This window comes from Elephantulus edwardii, unplaced genomic scaffold (genome assembly GCF_000299155.1).
Source record: "Elephantulus edwardii isolate Elephantulus edwardi_28Jun2011 unplaced genomic scaffold, EleEdw1.0 scaffold00083, whole genome shotgun sequence".
Taxonomy (NCBI): Eukaryota; Metazoa; Chordata; class Mammalia; order Macroscelidea; family Macroscelididae; genus Elephantulus; species Elephantulus edwardii.
This window is the reverse complement of record NW_006399833.1, coordinates 2024889-2046702: the sequence shown is the minus strand read 5'-3', so window position 1 is coordinate 2046702 and position 21814 is coordinate 2024889. Positions and strand designations below refer to the sequence as shown.

Below are 21814 nucleotides of genomic sequence, written 5' to 3'. Positions count from 1 at the left end.
TACCCATGTTTATCACGGCTTTGTTTACAATAGCAAGGAGTTGGAAACAACCTAAATGCCCATCAACAAACGAATGGGTAGAGAAGCTGTGGTATATTCACACAATGGAATAGTATGCTGCATTGAAAAACAAGGAACTCACGCAGTATTATTCAAAATGGGTGACCCTGGAAGACATTATGCTGAGTGAGGTATCTCAGTCACAAAGGGACAAATGCTATATGGTGTCACTGTTGTAGAATGAGGCTGACATCGGGGTCGGGGTAAGAGTGAGAAAAACTGGATGAAATGTGTTTACGTCATTGAAGTCTATGGGGGAAAGAATAGTTTAAAAGTATTATATTTACGGCATTATGTTTATCGTAAGAGTACGGAATGAGGGTTGCAGAATGAGGGGTTGGGGGATGTGCGGGGGGGATTGTGTACCAATGAGGGAGTTTTTCCTTTGTTGTTGAAAGAGAGGAGCAAACAGGGGTGGGGGGTGGGCGGGGAGAAGTGTGCAACAATGAATGAATGGAATTCCAAAATCTGTGTAGATGTTCATTGAAATGAAAAATAAATAAATGAATGAATGAATGAATGAATGAATAAATAAATAAATAAATATATATTTTTTTAAAAAAAGAATCACAGTCATGTGCTTTGGTCTTTCTGGTGACTCTCTACGTGACACAAGGACTTGCCTCTATTTTAACCAATTTGGGGCATTCTCAGGATTGGGACGGCTTTTGCTGAAAGTATTTAAAGGCAGTAGCACTGACTAGCACACCTGGTGCAAGGTAAAAAGTCTGAGAAGCAAGAGGCCAAAACGTCTGGGAAAGAAGGTGTTGAAATGCTGAAACATGGAACAATAACATCTTTCGAAAGTTCTTACATATGCAAGTGAATATAAAGGCTATGGACTCCCAGATTTTGGCACTAAACCCTCCAACAAAACAAAAGCCAGCAACATTTTAAGAAAAAATTATCATACTCTACTATATTATAGGGATATTATGATCTTACACAATTATAAGGAAAAAGGACAAATTGTCTTGCCTGAGTTAAGAGGATAGAAGAATAGTATTTATTCTGCTCCATTTGCAAAGTATATGTTCAGTAGATCACTTAAGTCTAATGAAATACATAAATGTAGAAATGCATTGCAATAGGATTATTTTTCAGGGTTTGCCTGAAATTAAATTCAATTAAAAACTGTATCCTTACTTATCAATCTTGGGATATATTTACCAAATAACACATTAATTAAACTATATTAAATTTAAGGATAGGACTATAATAAAATCTTAAGGTTAGGTTGGTTCACAGTATTTATTAATTTTATTTTCAGAATGAGAAGAATAATCACTACATTTATCATTAAGACTATCTTACCTGCAACTTCCCTTGGGTTTGGCCATTGGTCATTTCCAGTCGCTTCTGGTGGAAACACACAGCTGTAATTCATGCAGTTTAATAACGTATCTATTTGTGATGTTTGGACATCTTTGGGACAGTATATGGGCAGGAATGGAACATCAATTGCTATTTCATGGTTCAAACCTTTTACAGAGAGAAAAATTCAATGTTTTGAAAGCTCAGTATGATATTATATGATAGTATACATGCTAATGAGGTCAAGTGTGTGGCTATGATCCAAATGTCAGATCTGTAAAACTCTGTTTTAAAACAGAATATGTATATCATTGTAGAAAGAGGATTGCATTGGGAAAATCCTTCAATATGGATTGAAGCTCAACATCAAGAAAGCAAATATTCTCACCACTGAGATGTTTGGCAGCATCATGATAGTGAAGAGACAGAGACTGTTAACAGTTTCAGATTGCTTGGCTCCACAATCAACACTCTTGGTACCAGCAGCCAGGAAATTAAAAAAAAATAAATTGCCTTAGGAAAGTATGCTGTCAGAGACCTCTCCAGAGTACTGAAGACAAACGATGTTAGTCTGGAGACTAAGGTACACCTGATCCAGGCCATGGTCTTCACAATTACGTGCTATGCATCAGAATGTTGGAAAACGACTAGAGATAATAGAAGAATTGATGCCTTTGAGCTGTGGTGCTGGAGAAGAGTACTGAATATTCCATAGACTGTCAGGAGAACAAGCATGTTTATCCTTGAGAGGGTGAAACCAGGCTGCTCCATGGAGGCAAGGATTCTGAAGTTTTGTCTGGTATACTTTGTGCATGTTGCAAGGAGGGACCAGTCCTTGGAGAAGGATATCATGCTTGGGAGGATGGAGGGACAGTGCAAACAAAGAAGATCCTGGATGAGATGGATTGACTAATGACTGGGTTAATGGAGGTAGGTGTGTCAGAGACAATAATTTTGACTCAGGATAGAGCAGGGTTCAGAGCTGTTGTACATAGGGTTGCTAAGCGACTTGACAGCATATAACAACAACAACAACAACAACAACAACAATCAACATACTTTGGGCACATGGCCAGGAGGGTCCAATCCTTGGAGAGGGACATCATGCTTGGAAGGGTGGAGGGACAGCGCAAGAGAGTAAGACCCTCAATGAGATGGGTTGACTCAGTGACTGGGGTAATGTGGGTAGGTGTATCAGAGACAATGAGGTTTGCTCAAGATAAAGCAGGGTTCAGAGCTATTGCACATGGGGTCACTGTGAGTCATAGGCAACTCAATGGCACATAACAACAAGAACAACAGAAAAAGTTCTGTGTAGCCCATCATTACTGATGGGGAGGGTGCGGGAATTCACAATGTCTTTGCAAGGCTGAAATCTTCCTATCCAGATAGCCTGGTCACATAAATGAAGACATACTGATTATTTCATTTTTTTTGGTCATTAATGACAGGTGTCAACACAGAGTAGGCAAATTCAGAGTTGAATATTGGTTCCTTCATTGTTATGAGGATTAAGAATGTCTGACCTAGGGAGCTCTAGTGGCCTAGTAGCAATAAGCTGCACTTCAATCCCAAAGGCACACTGTTTGCCTCTACTAGATGCTCCACTGGATAAGGAGGGGCAATCTCCTCCTGTGCCAGTTGGATCCGACTCAAAGATACACAAGGAAAAAAAAAGAATGTCTGACTTAAGCAAAGTCAAAGATGGTAATAACTAGGTTCAGTCTTCAAGTATAAAAGTCAAATTTCATTCACTTCTTATTATATTTATAAATGGTTACAGTAGCAAAAGGGTTAAGTGGGAGTGATAAGGAGGGGCAATCAAAGTGAACCTTGACCTTTGCCTATTATTTCTTTCTGTGGGTCAAAGTCAGCTAGTATGGACTAAAAGAAACTTCCCAGAAAAAGATAAGGGTTTGAACTGGACGCTGAAGGATGAATAACATGGCTAAACAGAAAGGAAGCTACTTAAGGCAGTGCAGGGAGTGGCAAAAGAAAAATATTATTGTTGTTAGGTGTTGTGAAGACATAATATATCCACTGTCATAAAATAGTCCCTGACTCATGGTGGCAAAGGTATAGACCAGAGTAAAGAGATCATTCTGATTGGAACAAAGGTCAGAATAAAATGTACCCAGTCATTTAAACAGATAATCTGTGAATTGTCCTTAACTTTCCCCTCTCATTCTTCCAGAAAGTCACTATGTTCTATAAATTCTTTCACAACAACAATAACTCATTGCTGTTGAGTCAGAACAAACTCATTGCTGACACTACAGTGAGTTTTCAGAGGCCACAAATCTCACAGGAGGATACTTCTCATCTTCCTCCCAAAGAGAAGCTAGTGAATTTGAACTGCATGCTTTTTGAGTTGGCAGTAATTCTTTATTATCTTAGTCCTATAAATAGATGCAGGAGGACTTAATATTGTTCATATCTGTTCCCTCAACAAACATTCTGAAGTACTGAAGAGTTTGTGCTACTGATGGGTAAACAAAATCTTCCTGTTAAACCTCAAACAGACCTACAAATGCAAAGCTTCCTGTTTGTTACATTCTGTGGGAAAATGACACTAAATTTCATAGCTTTAATGTACAATTAAGAGCCATTTGATGCTTTTGAAGGGTTACTAAAGTTTGGTATTCATAAACTTAAATAACCATATTATTTAGAATTCACTGGGGATTTCAATTAAGTATTGTAAGACATATAGTTGCCCCACAACTTTAACAATGCTGCTAAATGACTGTGAATGTGTACATGCCATTATCGTATTTCCTTAATTCTAAGGCTAAATTCAATTCTCAGACAATATAATCAATTTAATAGCAAATTTTGGCAAAAAGGAAACTGCATTAAAAGAACCCATTGATTGTAAGATTAATCTCAACATGCTAAGTATGCTTTAGAATTGAGAAAATATCAGAAGTTAGAAATCCTGATATTTTCATGAAGGTAGGGAGCAAGATGTACAGCTAACTCAAAGATTGCACATTTTTGGCACTGCAAATCCACCAGTGGCTCTACAGGAGAAAGCTGGGCAGTTGTCCTGGAAACCCAGGGTTGCTGTGAATCAGAATTGACTCCAAGACAGTAAGAATGTGAGTCTTATTATGAGTTTGTCATTGACACTCTTTTGAGTTGCTGTGTAAATGGTAAAATATTGATAGGTTAGCTTCTGAATAGAATCTGAGTTATCAGATTAAAACTAGAGTTTATGGTGCAAATATATAAGCAGACCTCGGGGCCTCTGCACTTGTTCCTGTGCCTAGAACGTTCTTTCCCAAGAAAACCACATGGCTTTTTCCTTCACCTCCATCAGGTATTTGATGAAATGTTATACCTTAAGGATACCTCCTCTGACCACTTTAAGTTTAATCTCTTCCTATTACTTATCATCCCGTTTTATTAGCACTTAATACCAGATCACCCTTCTAAGAGCTCTTTCAAAAAAGGGAATTTTCTCTTTTCTCTCAACAGTATGTAACTCCAGCATCCAGAAGAGTGCTGGACAGTGTACAGGCTTTGTAAACATTTGTTAAATTGAATAAATAAATGTGCATTCATGTATGTTTCTAATACTAGGCTTTGAGGAGCTCTGGTGATTTAGTGGCAAGGAATTGTGCTGCCAATCCAAAGGCACATAGTTCAAATTCATTGGCTGCTCCTTAGGAGAAAGATGGGCAATCTCCTCCCATGAGATTTACAGCCTCTGAAAACCTGTAGGAGGGTCAGCTATGAGTCTGTTCCAACTCCATAGTGACAACAATGCTAGATTTGAAGATATTAGTGTATTACTGCTCCAATCGCAGGGGAAGGAAGATCAATAACTGGGTTAATTGCCTCTGAAAACCTGATGAAGGGTCAGCTATGGGTAGGATCCGATTTAATAATACACAAAAACAACAACACTATTGCAATATCAAAAGAAATGAGCATAAAAATATTCCATACAAAGTGTATGAACCTCAATGTTAATGTACTGCTATTTACTTAAGTAGTGTAAAATTGGGCATGGAAATAAATAGCTTGCCTCCAGAACTCTAGGAACTTGGAGAAACAATAAAAGTTATACAAGTGTTCAAATCTTTCGTTCATAGGCTCACTATGAATCATCTATGACTCAATGGCACTTAACAACAACAACAACCACCACAAATTATATATTGGGCTACTAACCTGAAAGTTTGTTTGGATTTACTGGCAGCTTCGTGGGAGAGAGATGGACAACCTCTCCTCTAAAGGTTTACAGCCTAGGAAACCTAATAGAAGGTCCTTTGAGTTGGAACCAACTCTACAGCAGGGAATTCAAAGGTTTTCCATGATATGTATAACAAAATGTTGTTACTGTTGTAATGTGCTGTTGAGTCACTTGAAACTCATAGTGACCCTATGTACAACAGCTCTGAAGCCTGCCCTGTCCTGAGCCAGTCTCCCTGACTCAGACACACCTACTCCCATTGCCCGAATTACTGTATTAATCCATCTCATCTGTGGTCTTCCTTTCCTGTGCTGTCCCTCCATCCTTCTGAGCATCATGTCCTTCTCCAAGGACTGGTTCCTCCTGGCCATATACACACAGTATGTAGGTTAGAGTTTCAAAATCCTAGCCTCCAAGGAGAAACTTGGTATCATCCTCTCCTAGACAGACATTTGTTTTCTTGTTGGTCCATGGTATGCTCAAGACTTTTCTCCAGCACGACAACTCAAAGGCATAAATTCATCTCTTATTCATTGTGTAGCTCTCAAATGCATAACAGGTGATTTATAGGTGAAAACTAAAGATGTTACTATTCCTCTCTTGTAAACTACATTATATGCAATTTTCCTCCGAAATTCTGTTATCACTGATTTTCCATTCCAGTATAACATGAGCGTGTACTTATGTGTGTTTAAGATTTGTAATCTCAGAATCTTGCACAATGTTTGAAATATACATTTCACTGAATTTAAGATATTACTGATTTTAGTTGTTGTTATTTACTCTCGTGTTGGAACCAACTTATTTCTGGCCTTCCAGCCAAGTTTCAGAAGTAGTAAAAAGCATGGGAGGCATTTGCCCTTTTCCTTCTCATGGAGTAGTTAGTGGATTCAAACTGCATGTCTTTGGGTTGGCAGCCCAGCTCCTTACCTACTATCTACTAGAGATTCCTTAATGATTATAAGATGATTCCATGGACTTCCCATGGACTGCCAAAAGTTCAAACAAAGATGTTCTGTAAAAAGTGTAGCCAGAGTGCTCCTTGGAGGCAAGAATGGTGACTCTCTGTCTCATATACTTTTGACACATTGTTAGGAGCTTATTCTTTGGAAAGGGATATCATGCTTGGAAAGGTAGAGGGTTAGCAAAAGAGAGGAAGACCCTCAGTAAGATGAATTGACACAGTAACTGCAGCAATGGGCTCAAAAGTGTCAGAGATGATGAGGATGGCGCAGGGTTCAGGCCTGTTGTTTATAGGGTTGCTATGAGCTGTACTTGACTCGATGGCACTTAACAACAATAGCAACAAGAAAAGGAAAGTGCTGCCAAATAGTTGCATGACATCAACTGTTTACTGGTTTGCAAAGATACTAAAAAGGTGGGGACAGCATATATTATAATGATGAAAACTGGCAGTAGATACTTAATTTTTACATATTAAATAACTTTCATATGTACTAAAATAGAATTGAGGACAAAGGTAAGATGTGGCAGTGGTAATCTAGCTCTGGAAGCTATTTATTGTTCCATTTGAAATATGATTAATAAGTATATTCTAAGGGGATATACTGAGGATATAGTCAGAGAGGGAATCTGGTACTATTCAGTTAATAGTTTCAAGTGAGTTTCAATATGGAAGAAGGTGTGATTTTGGGAGTACATAAATTTTATATTTATTGTATAATAAGAATTAAAATGAAAAGACACGCCTTTATAGAAGTGCACTACAAACGCACAATAGAGATTATGAGGATGACTCAGGATCACTCAGAGTTTCCATCTGTTGTACACAGGGTTGCTATGAGTCAGAGTCAACTGAACATCAATGACAGCAGCAATAGTAATAATTATATACAGATTTCATATGATAAGACTGATGTTAGAATCAACTATCTGAAGAGCACTTTCAGAAAACAGCAGTTAAAGATATCAACCACTTTATGATTCTGTGTAATTTATACAAAATACTTGTAATTGTGAAATTATATAATAACTTTAGTCTTGAGTTTTGTTCAAAGGAGGACAAAAAAAGCCCAAACCACCCCAAAATAGATTCCTTCATATATGTGTGTGTGTGTTCTCAGCAAGAGGAGATATGTTTAGAGACTCAGAAGTCCTGATTTCTATCATGGTTTGGCCTCTATTTAGCATTAGACTAAAATATATCCAAGTTTGTTTTGTGTCTAAAATTATAAATTTAGTTAGAAAAATTTTCTGCCAGCAAATTCGGAGGAACTGACTGCTGTTGTTGTTATGTGCCGTCATATTGCCTGCCACACATAGTAACCCTATGTATAGCAGCTCTGAAACCTGCCCTGTCCTGAGCCAGTGTCACTGATTCTGACACACCTAATTCCTTTTCTCAATTTACTGTTTCAATCCATTTCATCCAGGGTCTCCCTCTCCTGCACTGCTCTTCCACTCTTCTGAGGATGCTGTCCTTCTCCAAGGACCAGTCCTTTCTAGCCACGTGCCCAAAGTTTGTGAGACATAGCTTTAAGATCTAGTGTGAAAAGCAATGTATAAAAACTTTTAAAATAAACCAGTAGTAAAAAAGAAAAAAAAAATCCTAGCCTCCAAGGAGAAACTTGGTTTTACACTAAGACAGCCTTATCTGTTTCCTTGGCAGTCCATGGTATGTTCAAGACTCTTCTCCAGCACCACAACTTGAAGACATAAATTCCTTTGTTAAAATTTTTTTTTATTTTATTGTATTGTGTGTGTGTACTGTCAAGTCAGATCTGACTGGTACAGGAGGAAATTGCCCCTCCTTCTCCAGCAGAGCATCTGGTGGATTTGAACCACACGCCTCTGGGACTGCAGTGAAGCTTCTTGCCACCAGGCCACCAGAGCTCCCTGAAGACATCAATTCTTTCTGTCATCTTTAGTCATTGTCCGGCTCTCTGCTGAACAAGTAACTGTAAAGACCATGGCCTGGATTAGGCGCACCTTAGTCTCTAGACTGACATAATTGGATCTACTTTTTTCCTTCCTTTTGTAGATTGTTTTACTTTATCCCTAAATAACATATTTTTCATTGTCCTTAAACCCTGTAAACCACTTCAATCTACATAAATATAGGTGGGATATAAAATGTAAATGAAACCACCATACTTTTAATGTGTATTCGAGTTTATAGGTAGAATAATGCATCTGCCAAAGGTGATGCCTCTGACAGTTTGAATTCACCAGTGGTTCTGAGGGAGAAAGATGGGAAAATGCCCTCCTGTGCAATTTACAGCTTCCAAAACCAACTGGAGGGTCATTTATGAGTTAGTTCTGATTTGATGGCAATGAAGTTTTGTAGTCACAAGTGATACACTTAAGTTTACAATTAAGACAACTGAGATGTCTTAATTTTAATGGATCAATAACATATTAAAAGGAAGAAAAATATTTAATTGCTGTGTTTTAAGATAAACTCATCATTTCTATGATTATGGTTTTTTTTCTTACGTGAATAACATTGTCTTTTACTTTGGCCAAATTTTTAATCCTATTCATAATCATTTAAAGAAGACTAAAACAGCACAGTAATAGAAACCTGAGTTTGAAAAGTTTAATCAGAATATTAGAGTCTTCATCAAAATATTTGAGTCTCTTCATCAAAGGCAACATTATTCTATATTATCAAGAAATAATTAAAATTTACTTCCTACTCCAGGATATTATAAATATGTGTATATTAATTTTAAAAAAATTAAGTGATATTGACCACTTTAACACTTCATTGAAGATACTGAGAAATATAACAGTCATTTTACGGTCATGAGTGTATTCATGTATCTGATGAGTTAGATTTTTTTCACTATTAACACAACCTCATTTGCGGTTTTGGTGAGAAATCTTTATTACAAATTTGTCCATGGATAGTGAAGAGGTTGAGATTGTTCACAGCTTTAGTTTGCTTGGCTCCACAGTCAACACTCTTGGCACCAGTAGCCAGGAAATTAAAAGATGTATTGCGATGGAAAAGTCTGCCGTTAGAGGCCTTTCCAAAGTTCTGAAGAGCAATGGTGTCTCTCTGGAGACTAAGGTGTGCCTGATACAGGCAATCACTTGTTATGCATCAGAGAGTTGGACAATGACTAGGGAGGATAGAAGGAGAATTGATGCCTTTGAGCTGTGGTGCTGGAGAAGATTATTGAGGGTACCATGGACTGCTAGGAAAACAAACAGATTCATCTTGGAGAGGATTAAACCAAGGTACTCCTTGAAGGCAAGGATTCTGGGGCTTCGTCTGACATACTTTGGACATGTTGCCAGGAGGGACGGGTCCTTGGAGAGGGACATCATGCTTGGGAGGGTGGAGGGACAGTGCAGGAGGGGAAGGCCCTCTATGAGGTGGATTGATTTGGTGACTGGGGTAATTGGGATGGGTGTGTCAGAGGCAGTGCGGTTGGCGCAGGATAGAGCAGGGTTTAGGGCTGTTGTGCATCGGGTCGCTATGAGTCGCAAACGACTCGACGGCACATAACAACAACAACAGTTATTATGTGCCATTGAGTTGGAACTGACTATAACTGACCCTCCAGTGGGTTTTTGGAAGCTGTAAATCACATAAGAGGAGATTTCCCACCTTTTTCCTGCAGAGCACCTGTGGATTTGAAGTACCTGCCGTTGGGTTGTTAGTGCAATTCTTTGCCACTAGTCCACCAGAGCTCTAGAGTCAATGGAAATTCATATTTTACACAGATTATATAGAAGGAGCCTTCATAGCTCAGTGGTTAAATGTTACGCTGCTAACCTAAAGGTTTTCAGTTCAAACACACACAAGCAGCTCCATGGGAGGAAAGATCTGGCAATTTGCCTTCCATAAACATTACAGCTTAGGAAATCCTATGTTCTATAGGGTGCCTATGAGTAACTCAATAGCACGAACAATAACAATACACTTATATACATTAACATGCACATAAATATACAAGTAACTTTCTTACTTGGTCCTTCAAGTAGGTACATCGACCTTAGTTTTTACAAAGGAGATAAAAATAGTAACAAAGATTTCCTTTGTCTCTCACACACATCACAGCAACAAACATAGAAATAATAATTTTAGATATAAATATCTCAAACAAACAAAAAGAACCCTCACTGCCATTGAGTTGATTCCTACTCAGGGCAACTGTCCATTGGGTTTTTCAGACTGTAAATCTTTACAGCAATCTGCTCAAATTTCTTCTGCTGGGACCCTGGTGACTTCTAACTAAGGAAGATATGCAACATTTTGGTTAGCAGTGCAAAACACTATGTATTATGCCACCTGAACCTGCATATAGAAATATGATAATTAAATATTTTTCTTCTTTTAATATTTACAGAGTTCTGGGAGTGTAGTCCGTAGGGAGTTGTGTTGCTAACTGAATGGCTACAGCTCTGGCAGTTTGAATCTACCAGCCACTCTATGGGAGGAAGATGGGCAATTTCAATAGAAGAAGCCCAATGGAGGGTCAGCTATGAGGTGGTTCGAACTCAATGACAATGAGTGAGAATATATTTTTGTTATGTGTTGTCAAGTTAGAACCATCCCATAGCTGTCCCTTCAGTAAGTTTTCAGAGGCAGTAAATTATACAAGAGGAAACTGCCCATCTTTCTTCCTTGGAGCACCTGGTGGATTCAAACCATGTGCCTTTGGATTGGCAAGCTCAGCTCCTTACTCCTAGGCCTCCAGAGCTCTCTTATATTAATATATGAAGGAGTGGGAGAGAGAGTGAAGGGGGCGGGGAAGGATTTAAAAAAGGCAAAGCTATTAATTAATTCCAGTACTATTGTTGTTGTTAAGTGCCATCAAGTCATAGAGGACTCATAGCAACTCTATGAATGAAAGACCTGAACACTTGTATAACTTTTTCATCATTTCTCCAAATTCACAGAGTTTCCAGAGGCAAGATATTTTGTAAATGGATGCCACACCTGCTTCCAAGCCTGTTTTAATCTGGGAGCTCCACCAAACACTGCCCACCATGGGTAATCATTATCTCATTTGACACACCAGTGTCACAGTGTTTAGTATCACAGCAACCACGAGTTACCTCTGTATAGCAAATGGACAGACCAGTGCTGTACCACTTAGAAGAATGTTTGACCAAGAACAACTAAAACCAGGCCTGTGGGCCACAGATTAAAATCATCTACCTTTGGCTTGTTAGCATAACTTTCTATCCACTAGGCCAGGAGAGCTCTCTGTGCGACTTATAGCAATTCTATGAACAAAAGTTCTAACCCTTGCCCCATCCTACGACATCCCCAAAATTCGAGAAAAACTCGAGCCAATTGTTACAGTCACTGTATCAATCCATCGTGCTGAGGATCTTCTTCTTTGACCTTCTCTCAGCATGATGATGTCAGTACTACAGATCTAAAATATCATTAATTGTATTTTATTTCAGATATTAAATAATTGGCTAATAATTTTTTCTTGTTCTTTTATCTTACCATAACCAGTTCTAACATTAAAACTCTCTTAATAAATACAAATATAGCTTTTCCATTGACTCCTACAATAAGCCATACTAATATTTTTGAAGTACTTTTATCTCAATATTTTATACTTATGAGAAATAAACTTTAAAAAATTTAACTTTAGTTCTGTAAGTTCCCTATCTACTTCTCACTTTCAAACAATCTAGAGAAATAAGGCATGCCTTTTAGTTTGTCATATCTTTTTCAGTAGCTTCTATTAGACCTATGTCATGTGAGAATTTTATTTCCTTCAGGAGTTAAGCAGATTTCTGTTCAAAGTGTTTTCTCTCAATTCAACTCAACTCAGCAGTCAAGTCAGATCTTCCTCATAGCTGAACCTCTAGGAGGTTTTCTGAGGCTATAAATCACACAGGAAGAGATTGCCCATCTTTGTCCTGCAGATCAGCTAGTGGATTCAAACCGCCTGCCTTTGGGTTGGCAGTGTAACTCCTTATCCACTAGGTGATCAGAGCTTCTATTATTGTTAAGTGTCACCAGTGTACTACAACTCATTGCAACCCAGTGAACAAGAGAACTGAACCTTGCTCTATCCGGCTCCATCCCCCTGATATCTGAGATGCTGGAGCCCATTGTTTCAGCCACTGTGTCAGCTCATCTTGTTGGGGGTCTTCCTCTCATTCTCTGATCTTTCTTCACCTTTCCAAGGACTGGTCTTTCCAGCTGGATGGGCCAGTCCTTAGTACTTTCTTTTCTTTTAAATCTACACTTTAAACTTGAGCGACTCAGAGACACTGAGAAAAAGGTAAAGAATATAGACAAGAAAATGGAAGCTAAATGAGAACAGAGTAGTCAGATAGCCAGGGCTAAGAAAAGTTCTTCTGGTTCTTATTCTTCTCTCTTCAAATACTTTGCAAAACATATTTGCCAGTGTTTAAAATAAAGTCACAATTATAGCTTCTTATCTTCTAGAATTAATGGTTCATTTCCTTTGTTTGAGCCACAAAGAAATCTTTCATCTTGAAAATTTTTGAAAGTAAAATATCATTATCTACATTTAAAGTCTTTTCAATAACTCCTCTCTGTTTGACATAAGCTATTCCATAAGTTAGGGAGCTCTGTTAGCATAGTTCATAGGGAGTTGCACTGCTAACCCAAAGGTGCTGCTTTTCTGGCGATCTGAAACTACCAACAACTCTCTGGGAGAAAGATGGCAATCTCTTCCTGTGCAAATGTACAGTCTCCTAAAACTCCCTGGATGGTCAGCTATGAGTCTATTCTGACATGACACAATGAGTTTAGGTGTGGTTTTTTTTGATGTTATATTTAAAATATGTTAAATGAATAATATCCAAAGGGAAGAAGAGTTGACTTACCTAGGATGGTTATTTCAAAATGTCCAAGGCTGCAGGCACTCTTAAAATCCTCAAGTTTCGGAGACCCTTCTTCTGGTGGTAAATATTTTGAAGGTTGAGAATTATATTGCTGAGTAAGAAATTTTCTGTGCTCAAAAACAAATTTCCTTGGAATACTTTCAGGATAAACGTTGCTGTAATGTAGGTGATCTATTAAACCAAACTTTTTTTCTCTCCATAGTGGACTCTCCCATTTATCAATGATAATTTTTTTGCCTTTCCCTACGGGATGTCCATTTGTACCTTCTCGACCTGATAAAGACATCAAGAAACAGGCACAGTTGACTTATAAACTTGCCAAATTTAACAATTTACTATACTAAAACACATGCCAATGAGAAATGTTTTAATTAACTTCAAATAAATCACCACCCTATAAAATACAAATTGAGTATCCCAAAGAGTATTAAAGTGAAGAAAGAAAGAAATTCACTTTGAGAAGGAAAATTTACCCTAAAATATTACAAGTGTTAGTGTTTTCTCTGTTGTTGGACTCATGAAGATTTGCAATTATCTTTTTTTGTACTGTCTTTGTGTTTTCCAAATACTTTTAAATAAATATATTTTCCTTTTCAGAAACAAACTGAAGTTAAATAAAAGTAATCAGAATAGAATCTCTAGAGATGGGACCTTATCACCACTAATAATCGATGGAATTTAAATTTAAAACAACTGTGTTCATCTCTGCTAAAAAGAGCATTAAAAATGCCTTATGCATCCCTGTATGTATCTCTCTTCCAAAAGGACAATTTATTTGTTATATATGATACCCTTTTAAGATAGAAATGACATGTTGTTGTTGTTATGTGCCATTGAGTTGCTTGAGACTCATAGTGACCCTATGTACAACAGCCCTAAACTCCGCTCTGTCCTGCGCCAATCGCACTGTCTCTGACACTCCCATCCCAATTATCCCAGTCACTGAATCAATCCACCTCATAGAGGGCCTTCCTCTCCTGCGCTGTCCCTCTACCCTCCCAAGCATGATGTCCCTCTCCAAGCACCGGTCTCTCCTCACAACATGTCCAAAGTATGTTAGACGGAGCCTCAGAATCCTTGCCTCCAAGGAGCCACCCGGTTTTACCCTTTCCAGGACAAATCTGTTTGTTTTCTAGCAGTCCATGGTATTCTCAACACTCTTCTCCAGCACCACAGCTCAAAGGCATCAATTCTCCTTCTATCCTCCTTGGTCATTGTCCAACTCCCTGATGCATAACAAGTGATTGGGAAGACCATAGCCTGTATCAGACGCACCTTAGTCTCCAGAGAGACACCATTGTTCTTCAGTACTTTGGAGAGGTCCCTAACCGCAGACTTTCCCATCGCAATACGCCTTTTAATTTCCTGGCTGCTGGCAACAAAAGTGTTGCAGCAGGCGCTTCAGGTCCTTTTCAGTTTCAGCAAGCAGGGTTGTGTCATCTGCATAACGCAGATTGTTGATAAATCGTCCACCAATCTTGACCCCACATTTCTCCTCATAGAGCCCAGCCTCCCGGATAATCTGTTCTGCATATAGGTTGAAAAGGTATAGAGACAGGACGCATCCCTGGCATACACCCTTCCCAATTTTGAATCATGCAGTGTTCCCTTGCTCTGTTCTGACGACTGCCTCCTGGTCCAAGTATAAGTTTCGTATTAGAACGATCAAGTGTTCTGGACATATGAAAGAAAAAAAAAAAACCCACACCCAAACAAACACCAAAGCCAGACGTTTTTCCATCAAATAGAATTCTAAATCACAGCAACCATAAAGGACAGAGTAGAACTACCCCATAGGGTTTTCAAGGCTGTAAATCTTTATGGAAGCAGACTGCTACATCTTTTAACTGTGGAACAGCTGGTAGGTTTGAACCATTGATCTTCGGATTCGCAGTCAAAAGCTTAAGAACTGAACCACAAGGCTCTTATGGGAAATAAAGAGGGAACGAAAATAAATTATTGACCTTTTTCTATCCAAAGCCTATTTAACATTTATACAAATAGACTTATTTAATTTGTAAGACAGAATATAATTGCTCCTCTATACATTATGACATTCATTCATTTATTTCAACAAAGAATTATTGAGCCCTTACTATGTGTCACATACTGTGCTAAGGAATTTAGTACAAATGATAGTTAACTGAATAATATACCCTGGAAATTTAAAACATAGAAGAATGGGAAAAATAGATTTTGGCAGAAAACTTTCATGTTGTTAGGTCAAGTACCTGAAACAAGCTGATAGCAACTCTTTCAGAATTTCCTCAGGCTGCTAAGTTGCTTCACTTCCATGGGGTTGATTCTTATAGCATGAAAATAAAATTTATTGAGACCAAGATTGGCTTCAACAGCAAGGTTCTACTGTGGTTACTGAACCACTTTTGATTTCAGTCTTTATTCCATTTTCTCAGACTTCTTGCTTCATTTCATGAACCATAGACTGCTGTTAAGTTGCTCTTGTTAAGCTGTTGTTGATAGGTATCGTCAAGTTGAGAATAACTCATAGAAAGCCTATGAAAAACAGAGCTGAATCCTGTCCTATCCTGTGCTATCCTCATCATCTCTGACACACTTGAGCTCATTGCTGCAGTCACTGTATCTATCCATCTCATAAGGATTTGCCTCCCTTTCACTGACCTTTCTCCTTTTTAAGCATGATGCCCCTTCCAAGGAATTGTTGTTGTTGTTATGTGCCGTCGAGTCGCTTGTGACTCATAGCGACCCTATGTACAACAGCCCTAAACCCTGCTCTACCCTGTGCCAATCTCACTGCCTCTGACACATCCATCCCGATTACCCCAGTCACTGACTCAATCCACCTCATAGAGGGTCTTCCCCTCCTGCGCTGTCCCTCCACTCTGCCCAGCATGATGTCCCTCTCCAAAGACCTGTCTCTCCTTACAACATGTCCAAAGTATGTCAGGTGATGTCCCAGAATCCTTGCCTCCAAGGAGCAGCCTGGTTTAACCCTCTCTAGGATGAATCTATTTGTTTTCTTGGCAGTCCATGGTACATTCTTCTCCAGCACCACAGCTCAAAGGCGTCAATTCTCCTTCTATCCTCCCTAGTCATTGTCCAACTCTCTGATGCATAACAAGTGATTGCAAAAACCATGGCCTGTATCAGGCGCACCTTAGTCTCCAGAGAGTCACCGTTGCTCTTGAGTACTTCAGAGAGGTCCCTAACCGCAGACTTTCCCATCGCAATACGTTTTTTGATTTCCTGGCTACTGGTGCCAAGAGTGTTGACCGTGGAGCCAAGCAAACTGAAGCTGTGAACATACTCAAAGTGTGAGAGACAAAGATTCACCATCTTTGTGTCCAAGGAGCACTCTGGCTGCACATTTTCAAAGACATATCTGTTTGTTCTTTTGGAAGTTCATGGGATATGCAGAACTCTTCTCAAACATCACAATTCAAAAGCATCAATTCTTTTTCTATCCAGCTCTCAGATGCATAGCAAGTGACTGAATAGAAAATGGCCTGAATCAGTCACACTTTAGTCTTCAGACTGACATAATTTCTCTTCAGTATTTTGGAGAGGTTCCCTGACAGCAGACTTGCCCAATACAATACATCTCCTGATCTCCTGACTGCTGGCTGGTATCAAGGGTGTCGATTGTTAATTCAAGCAAGATGAAATCACTGACAACTTCCAAGTTTTCTCCATCTATCATGATGTTTCCTATTGGCTCATTGGTGAGGATTTTTGTCCTCTTGATGTTGAGATGCAATTCATATTGAAGACTGTAGTCCTTGATCTTCTGCAGCAAGTATTTCAAGTCTCCCTCATTTTCAGCAAGCAAGGTTGTGTCACCTGCATAATGCAGGTTGTTAATGAGTCTTCCTCTGATCCTTGATGCCACATTCCTTTACACAGAGTCCATGTGCATGATTTGCTTAGAATACAGATTGAATAAGTAGGGGGAAAGAATACACCCTTGGCAAGCACCATTCCTAATTTTAAGCCATGCAGTGTTCCCTTGCTTCATTTGGACAACAGCTTTCTAGTTTAAGTATTGATTTTGCATTAGTACAATGAAGTGTTTTGGGATTCAAATGAGCAGAAAATGACTCAATCAAAGACAAGAGAAAAAGCAAAGTTAATAGTACAAGAGTGAGACGGAACACATTTGATATTCCCCTGAAGCAAAAAACTGAGAAACAAAGTAAAACAGATACAGATGACAATCTGGGCACTCAGAACAGCAAATGCAAGGATAAAGACTTAGAGAAAACACTGAAAGTAGGGAGAAAAAAAATAATGAATGAAGTGACTTATGGACTGTAGCTGCCCAAATAGCTAGCTCATTACAGTGCGGCCATCCTGAGACAAAACAAGCAGAACTCACAAATGAGGAAGGTAACTTCATGGTCTTCAGTAGGAATTGAAGTTACCATGCAGACAAATCCACAGCTAAGTAAGGTGAGCATAACATGAAGGAGGGGAAAATGTAGAAGTGGGGGCAAGAGCTCCAGATATCCAAGTGTCCATAGAGCATTCTAGATCTTTTAAAAGATGTTCTATCTGCCAGATTGACTAGATGTCACTCCTTCTTTTCAACTAGCCTAAACCACTTGCCCAAAAATCCAAAATAGACACACTGTTAATAATAAGCTGTTTTCTTCTGATGGTGATCCTCCATTGGCCTTTGGAGGCTATAGAGTGTTAACAGAGGAGAATGCCTTTTTTTCTATGAAATATTTAGTGGATTAGAACTGCTAACCTTTTGGTTAGCAGTCCAACATGTAATACACTATACCACCAGAGCTCCTTTTATTACTGGTCTGTTGTTGCTGTTAAGTGCCATCAAATCAAGAATCACTCATAGTGACCCAATGAACAACAGATCTGAACCTTGTTCTAGCCTGTGTCATCCTTATAATTTCTGATATACTTGAGCCCATTGCTGTAGTCACTGTGTCAACTCATCTGGTTGAGGGTCTTCCTCTTTTTCACTGTCCCTCCACCTTTCCAAGTATTATGTACTTTTCTAATGTCTACCTGCTCCTAACAACATGCCCAAAATATATGAGATGAAGCTTCACTATCCTTGCCTCTAAGGAGCATTCTGAGTACATCTTCTCTAAGACATATCTATTTTTTCTTTTGACAGTCCATGGGACACTCACCACTATTCTCCACCACCACAACTTAAAGGTTTGTCTTTCTTCTGTCATCTTTATACATTGTCTAGCTCTCAGATGCAAAGCCGATGATTGAAAAGACTATGGCTTGAATCAGATGCACCTTAGTCTTTGAGGTGACATCATTGCTTTTCTGTACTTTGGAGCAGTCCCTGACAGCAGACTTTCCTGGTGCAATACACCTTTTGATTTAATGACTGCTAATATTGATGTTGTTAATTATAGATCTAAGCAAGATTAAATCACTGACTATTTCAGTGTTTTCTCCATCTATCATGATGTAGTCTATTGGCCCAGTGGTGAGGATTTTTGGTTTCTTAATATTGAAGGCTAGAGTCCTTAATCTTCTGGAAGTGCTTCAATACTTCCTTACTTTCAGTAAGCAAGGTTGTTTTATTTGCATAATGCAGGTTGTTGATGAGTCTTCTGATCCCAGTGCCACATTCTCATAGAATCTAGCTTGTCGAATGATTTGTTCAGCATATAGATTGAACAGGTATGGAGAGAGGATATAGCAGGCTCTTCTAATATTACTTTTTATTAAATCAATTCTATTCTTACGTCAGTTAGTATCTTACATCTCAACAAACATTTCCTCCAGAACAGTAAAGGATAGGAAAGAAAAGATGAGATTAATTTCAAATAATCGCTCCATATGAGATGAAAACCAATATATGCAAAGGACACAGTGTGGTGCCTGGCACATGCATGCTCAATAAATGGAGAATATTGTTATAATATAATTATGGGAATTACTTTATCACTTTCTATATACAAAACAGAAGGGATAATCTAAAACACATGCCAACATAAAATTTTCCTAAAGGTTAATCTGCAAGCTGAAGACTGGAAATTTAATTGCTGTCCTGGATATTTAGCAGAGGTTCACAAACCCCAGAAGCAATTATGCTCTTGTTCTTCTTTTTTATAACTTAGAGTCTAGGTAAGATCCATTTCATTCAGGTAAACATATTTTACTTCAAATCGTAATTGTTGTATATCAGAGAGTCTGAATGGACCCAGATGCAGTAATCTCAGGGGAAGAGATTGCCCATTATTCTCCCGCGGAGTAGCTGGGGACCTCAAACTGTGTGCCTTCAGGATTGCAGCACAGCTTCTTGCCACTAGGCCGCCACAGTTGGTGTTGTTGTTCTTGTATGTGCCGTCGAGTCACCGGAGACTCATAGCGTCTAAATCTTGCTCTATCCCTTGTCAATTTTATTGTCTCTGACACACCTACCTTCATTGAATCAATACATCACATCGAGGGTCTTCCTCTCCTGTGCAGTCCCTCCACCCTCCCACGTATGCCGTCCCTCTCCAAGGACTGATCTCTCCTTGCAACATGTCCAAAATATGTCAGAAGAAGCTTCAGAATCCTTGCCTCCAAGGAGCAGCCTGGTTTCACCCTCTCCAAGATGAACTTGTTTGTTTTCCTAGCAATTTATGGTATATTCAATACTCTTCTCTGGCACCACAACTCAAAAGCATCAACTCTCCTTCTATCATCCCTAGTCATTGTCCAGCTCTCTGGTGCATAGCAAGTAATTGCAAAGACCATGGCCTGTATCAGGCGCATCTTAGTCTCCAGACTGACATCGTTGCTCTTCAGTACTTTGAAGGGGTCTCTGACAGCAGACTTTCCCAATGCAATTTGTCTTTAAATTTCCTGGCTGCTGGTACCAAGAGTGTTGATTATAGAGCCAAGTAGTTAAGGTAAATAAATTTTTTCCTTCATAATTGCCAAGATAATATTTTTACTACAACCATCTCAAGTTCTCATTCACACATTTTAAACTAAATATTTACTCTTAGAGGAAACCCAGTCCATCTGGGAAGGAAAAATTAATAACTATTAATAAATTAATAACTATTACTTGATAACCATATTTTTAGAGTGAAAAGACATCTAACAGGCTAAGTTAATATTGATGGGTATTATTAGAAGAATATTTTAAAATTCTAGAATGAAATTGTTAAGAGTATAAAAGAATTCATGCAATGTAACAAGCAATGAAAACCATATTAGAACCACGTATAAAGGCTGATTAAGGCATATATTATAGAAGACTGTAAGGAATAAAATGACTCTATCAGTTCTATATGGAGAAGGAAAACAGAATAACAGTAAAAGTAAGAAGGAAATAAAGTTTTAAAGAGTCTAGTTCATATTATCCCTTATAAGACTTGATTTAAACCAAATTATTGTAGAAGCACGCTATCAGAACTAAACGGTACTATAAAATTGCTTTAGAAACAAATCCCAAGTTGAAATCAGCTTAACTAATAGATAAGAAAGAAAATACAGCCACCATATTTTTCCTCATAATGTGCTTAAGAAATACTTTGGGTGAGGCTGTAGTTGGCTAAATAAATAAATGAATTTATAATGCACAGATTATTTTTATAAAAATAAGATCTATTTTATAACTTGTCCACATTTACTGTCAATCATAAATTAACTATCCTACTTAATTATTCTTCTGGTAGTTAAAAATAGTACATATAAGGGGAAGCACTTCAAAAGAAATGAACAGGTAAATGTGTTTGTTTATATTTAGGTTCACTTTTGGGATGATACTTAGATTATTCTAAAGTTGGGATCAATCATTTTGGCAAGCATCTAAACAAAAATAAATGCTAAATCAAAACCCTCAGACTATCTATATAAAGCACTTATTTTATATTACTAACAGCGGTGGCACAAAATTGTAGAACCAAATCAATAGTATTATTCCACAAAGATGTTGTAAGTAATAGTAATAATAAAAAGTAACATACATTGACCAGTGCATGGAATACCTGGTTTATTTCCTTTTCCTTGAGAAGAAGTCTGTGGTTGAAGTACAGCTTTTCTATAAAGGATGCAAAAATGAATAATCAATACTTATAAAAAGATACTCAGATGTTAAAAAACAAAACTAAAAATATCTAATTGATTCCATACAGACTTTAACTCAATCCATTTAACAATACATGGGTTTAGATTTTTAAGTAAATGCATTAAAGTGTTAAGAAAATATACTCACAATGGTGAAAAATATTCATTTCTAATTTAATTATAATATGTTTACACTTTATTTTAAGAACTATTATTCATAGCAAATACATATTTTAAGAGACATAAACGCAGGTTATAGACTTGGATTTCACCTGATGGTATACATAGGAATCAGATCGATTACATCTGTGGAAAGAACGGCCAGAGAAGCTCAATATCAGCTGTGAAAAGTAGGCCAGGAGGTGATTGTGGAACAGACCACCAACTACTCAT

The 21814-nt window shown here is 38.1% G+C and overlaps 1 protein-coding gene across 1 annotated transcript in view; it reads right to left on the bottom strand.

Moving 5' to 3' along the window:
- The window catches only part of LOC102853891 (chromosome unknown open reading frame, human CXorf57), a 100664-nt gene that overhangs the window by 16134 nt on the left and 62716 nt on the right, over positions 1 to 21814 (bottom strand). The window contains exons 11-13 of the mRNA XM_006889941.1: positions 21343 to 21395; positions 13373 to 13663; positions 1375 to 1542 (exon numbers count right to left, since the gene is read on the bottom strand). Of these exons, the coding sequence (XP_006890003.1) occupies positions 1375 to 1542; positions 13373 to 13663; positions 21343 to 21395 (512 nt within the window). The remainder of the gene's footprint in view (positions 1 to 1374; positions 1543 to 13372; positions 13664 to 21342; positions 21396 to 21814) is intronic.